The sequence below is a fragment of the Cynoglossus semilaevis genome, chromosome 8, assembly GCF_000523025.1.
Source record: "Cynoglossus semilaevis isolate Cse_v1.0 chromosome 8, Cse_v1.0, whole genome shotgun sequence".
NCBI lineage: Eukaryota > Metazoa > Chordata > Actinopteri > Pleuronectiformes > Cynoglossidae > Cynoglossus > Cynoglossus semilaevis.
This window is the reverse complement of record NC_024314.1, coordinates 16,155,778-16,160,847: the sequence shown is the minus strand read 5'-3', so window position 1 is coordinate 16,160,847 and position 5,070 is coordinate 16,155,778. Positions and strand designations below refer to the sequence as shown.

The 5,070-nt window shown below is 42.0% G+C and overlaps 1 protein-coding gene across 1 annotated transcript in view; it reads right to left on the bottom strand.

Annotated features, from left to right (window-relative positions):
• nup107 (nucleoporin 107) overlaps positions 1-5,070 on the bottom strand; it is a 10,072-nt gene that overhangs the window by 674 nt on the left and 4,328 nt on the right. Inside the window, exons 13-25 of the mRNA XM_008315253.3 lie at positions 4,769-4,897; positions 4,174-4,251; positions 3,921-3,982; positions 3,664-3,809; positions 3,453-3,501; positions 3,299-3,368; positions 3,100-3,215; positions 2,620-2,809; positions 2,429-2,535; positions 2,132-2,234; positions 1,851-2,008; positions 583-708; positions 351-464 (exon numbers count right to left, since the gene is read on the bottom strand). Coding sequence (XP_008313475.1) covers positions 351-464; positions 583-708; positions 1,851-2,008; positions 2,132-2,234; positions 2,429-2,535; positions 2,620-2,809; positions 3,100-3,215; positions 3,299-3,368; positions 3,453-3,501; positions 3,664-3,809; positions 3,921-3,982; positions 4,174-4,251; positions 4,769-4,897 — 1,448 coding nt within the window. The remainder of the gene's footprint in view (positions 1-350; positions 465-582; positions 709-1,850; positions 2,009-2,131; positions 2,235-2,428; positions 2,536-2,619; positions 2,810-3,099; positions 3,216-3,298; positions 3,369-3,452; positions 3,502-3,663; positions 3,810-3,920; positions 3,983-4,173; positions 4,252-4,768; positions 4,898-5,070) is intronic.

The window sequence follows — 5,070 nt, the reverse complement described above, 5'->3', positions numbered from 1 at the left end:
TACACTAGGCAAAGGCAAACTATGGCCTGGGGGCCAGATACAGCCCGGTTGGCTTTTTAATCCGGCCTGCCAAAATTGTCCAAATAACATTAGTAATTTATATTATCATTATACGTCTGCCTTTTCCGTGCAATGCTCGCGTTGCCCCAATAGATGGCGTAGAAAAGGCTAAAAGCATTTTAGCATTTATGCTAAAGGCTTTTACATGTCATTTTTCTTAGTTCAAACGAATGCTAAATCTATCTGCTCATGACCTTTGACCCCCCCTGTCAAAGTTTAGGACCCATTGTGGCCCACAAATCAAAACGTTTGCCCATGTGACCATTTCACCATTGTGAAATTCTCCTCACCTGTCTCCCGTCCATCATCCATCCTCCGTCCACAAACAGCAACACATTGTAGATTCTTTCCTTCACGTCTTCGGTGAGAACATCAAGACGACAGGACCAGGCGGAGAGGGCAGTCTGACACAGACACACAAGACATCGATGCCCTTTATTGTTGACTTTGTAGTTAACTTTAAATATAAAGAAAGACAGCTGGCAAAGGTGACTAGGTTTGTGGTAGTGTTGGTGTATGTACCTGATACTCCTTCTCTCTCATCTCATTGGCCACCTTCTCTGTGAATTTGACCTCAGGGGCTGGTGCAGGCTTCTGGGGGGCAGAGCTACTGTGGCTGAACCAGTCAGTGAAGGCCTCGTGAGCTTCCTGTGGAAAAGACACAACAAACTACGTAAACGGAAGATTCCAGATTTGTGGTTTTCGGATATTTGTTCAGTTATTTCTTCTTTATGCAGCTCCTTGCCCCAGTGGGTCTTTACCTCTTGCCTGGCAGCTACACCTCCAACATACCATGTCCAATATATCCATTATTTGTACATGTTCAAACCATCTCAACCTCACCTAACTCACCTAACTTCTAACTTTATCTCTAAACTCCACCTAACTCCAGGAATTCTTCCTACTCTGCCCCCGTCCATCAACATAGCAAACAGAAATGTGCTCAGAGCTGATCTCTGATGCAGCCCCATACCTACCTTGAACCCATCAGTAACTCTGACTGCACACTCCACTGCAACCTTGCTGGCCTTGTGCATGTCCTTCTGCCCCTCCTGTCTGTCTCCTACAGCACCACAGTTCCTCCACAGACACCCTATCATGACACAGTGCCGTTCCTTCTGACCTTCTCTCCTTCTTTTTTTCTACCAGAACTGTCGAAGCAACATCTCATCTGTAGTATGTGAAACAGCTAAAGGCTCACGTCTATTGCTCTTTCCCATCTGTCCATTGTATGGCTGATTGACGTTAGGTCTCTGTGGTGACTACATCACTCGTTTGTGAGGAACAACCTGGTCTAGACCCCCATAGTAGGTTACTATGTCTACTATGTCATCTGGACCAAACAGCTTTTCCATACTTCATTCTCCACAAATCTGCCCTCACTTCCTCCTAAACAACTCCCTGTACCTTCTGATTAACCACCTGCTAATACATAAGCTCCTCAACACCTGGCATTTACTTGTGTTTCACGTTTATGTTTTATGTAGTTAATTTAATTTTCCTTCCTCTTAAGATACATTTTCACAACAGCCATTTCTGTCATCATTAAAGAGTGGTCCGCAGCTATCTGTATTTTGACAGCTCCCCTCCCTCTTCACCATGCGTTCACCCAGCACCTCCACTGATTGGTCTATTCACTTCACCAATGTCCATTTCCATGGAAGACTGCTCCATCCACCACTCTCTTCCATCTGGGACCATATTCTACTGAGTGACACCCAACTTGTGGAGTGTAACATAAACGAATAGCTTCAACTTTTCTGGAAATGATTATTATTTTCATTACATACCAGGTACGCTCTAATACACAGATGTTCTCTGATAGCGTTCTCGTCCTCCGCAGGTAAAACACTCTGACCCACGGCAGCCCACTGGCTGCAGATCTCTTTCATGGAATCTTCTGGCACTTTGGAAAACACTGCCTTTGCTGCATCGTGTTTTTGCAGAGCTGAAAAGATAAAAAAAAAAAAAACATTTAAAAATATATTACACACCAGACAGGAATCAAAGTCAGCCACGTCGTCAGGCTTTTTTATCAGAAATTTATCAAAAAAGGAAAAAAAATAAATACCCAAAAATGTCCTCATGATAGCGTTGGACTGTTTTAGAGCCTCCGATCTGTGGGCGGAGTCAAAGAGCAGCCAGTTGATGACATCGATCTTCTTCTGGTCCTCCTATCAGAGCACAGGCTCACAGTGACTTTACCCATTTACAGTGACACTAACACTAACATCAGTTACCTTTTCTTTCTCCGTAAGTTTTTTTTTTCTTATACCCAATATTAGCTTGTACACAAGCTAATATTTACGTAGATTATTTAAGCGCAAATGGGATTTTTAACTGTTGATGAACAAAATAAGTTTCATACTTGAGTGGTTGCCGTCTCAACGGTCTGGCTGTGGTGTGTGAACTCGCCGTCGTCCCTGTCCCTCACTGTCTCAGCCACCAGCTTTGTTATTGCAGCAACATCCAGACCTTTGACAGGTTAAACAGTTTGAGACCATGTTATTTTTTTAAATAAGTCTTTAAAATAAATATATAAATAAATAAATGCCTCACCAGACTCAGTGGCCAGCTGTAGGCAGCGTGGGCGGAGCTCAGCCTGAGTGACCGTCTCCAGAAATGCAGCGTACTGAGCTGTGGCCAGGTCTGAGGGAAGCTGTCCGACGTAACTGGCCACCAGGTTGTTCTGCTGTTCCCGGATAAGCAGGGAGACGTATGATTTGAGAACGTCCACACAAACGTGCTCCTGAGAAAGAAAACATTAATGATCATCAGGAACATCCCGTGTTGTTAAATGAACCTTTTGTTCATTGTGTTCATTCATATCATCAAAATTTTATTTTTTATATTTTTCTAAATCTTTCCTTAATGCTTTATTTGTTTTTTTCTTATATATTCTTGTATTTTTATAATTTTTAAAATAACAAAAAATAAAATAAAAAAACATTTATTGGACAAAATGCTGCTGACATAACAGGAGGCTTAGAATTTTTATGTTCTTTTCAAAAACAAACAAATAAAAAATGATGGCATTACCTTCAGTGCCAGACCGAGAGAACGGAAGAACAGAACCAGATGAGTCATGAAACGCAGAAGATGAGAAGGCAGTGGCTTCGAGGCCTTTAGCCAATCAGAAAACTCCTCCAACAGACCTGAAAATGAGGTTAAGATTCTAAATTCTAAATTATGATGTAACCGAAAGTGACCAGAGGTTTAAAGTTTAAAGTGTCTCTACCATCGAGATCCCCGAGGATGATGAACTTCTGGATGACGTGATAATGTTCTCTGGTCTCCTCCAAAACTCGCTGCAAAAGGGACAAACAGATGAGTTAATGCCTGGTTTGGTCACGTGACTGATATCACTCTGCTGTCTGCTGTTTAGGTCTCACCTTTGATTCTGTTGCCTGCAGCTCCTCGAACGCCTTCTCCATTGTCCAGCTGATAAAACAGGAAGATGCCAATGTGAATGGGAGTCATGACAGAAAGACACTTCATTTCTTTGAACTTCAGATCTTTTCATTACGCGTTAAGAACTTTACGATTTGTTACCTGTTGTTTTTAAAAGGTTAGTGTGTGTATGACTGCAAGTGTGTCTCGTACTTAGCCTCCAGATATTCTCGGGGCAACGTGTCAACTTCCTGGTTGGTCATCCCGGACGACAACAGCTCCTTTTCTACCAGAGAGTCAACCATCACTCTGAAGTGGGCCCACACACAGTCCTCCCAGGATTCACACACTGCCAGAATCTGACACAGAAACACAAACAAACAAGATGAAAAAAAAAGAATAATATGACCGTTTAAATCTTTGTTTTTTTTTAATCAAGTTTCAGAATAATAGTTAAGCTGTGCAGTCACCGGTTTGAGGTTTCCACTCAGACTTGCATAGATGGCTCTCTCGTATCTGTTTAACTGCTCCTGAAAAACACACACAGAGCACATTAAGGTCATCTGATCAGACATTATCAAAAAAAAAAAAAATTTTTTAATCCCCCCTCCTCATCTGATCAGACATTATCAAAAAAAATTTTTTTTTTTTTATTCCACCCCCCCTCCCTCCTGATCCATAGCCCCCACAGTCACATAGTAATGCAATGTTGTGTGCTTCCCCCCCCGGCCATTCGCCAGCAGCAGGTCTTCCAGATTCCTCTGTGAGGGTTTCCTTCTACAGGCTTCAGCTCCACACTTACTGTAGACGCAGAGAAAACGTCTATCATCTACCCATATATAATTCCAATTTTATTCACTTTTTGCCGTTATCCAATATGCCGACATTGTCTCAACACGTAATTTCCGATTCTGATATTAAACGATACCGAGGCAGCCGAAAATATTGGTTGGACAGTATTATTGAAAATCCCCAATTCCAATACATTAATGTCTACTACTATATTTATGCAACAAAAGCATCATGTTGCTATGAGGCACGGGTCCCCAAACTCCGGTCCAGGGACCAGTGCCGGTCCGTAGGTCATTTGGTACTGGGCCGCAGTGGGACGCAGTGCAAAATGTACTTCAGTTTTACTAATTTACTTCATTCCAAAAATAATCCAGTCATATCCCTTTACTTTTGTCATTAAAGGATAATCTGGCAATGTTTCAGAACAACAGGTCATTCAGGCTCTGATACTAAGAGAATAAAGTCTAAATATTTTAAAATTTTGAAGTGTTCCACTGCTATAAAGTACAGTAAACAGTGTAGTTACCCGAGTTCATGTTAGGGTCGTGGTATAGTTTCCATCCTTCCAGAGTTGCAGCTCTCCAAGCCTGACCACAGCGTTTACACAACCTCTGAGCCTGAAAACCAAAGAAAGTTTGTGTAAATGCCTCTTTAACTGCACAATTAATAGAGCGAGGAGCAGTCTGGACATTCTACAGTCCACAGCTCATTGTCTGACTCAGGTAAGCTGAACCAACCAATCACAGGTCAGGCAGCGAAAGCGATGGATTTCATTTCACAGAATAAACTTTAAATAAACAAACAAATGTAAGAGCTGTGCAGTGTCCT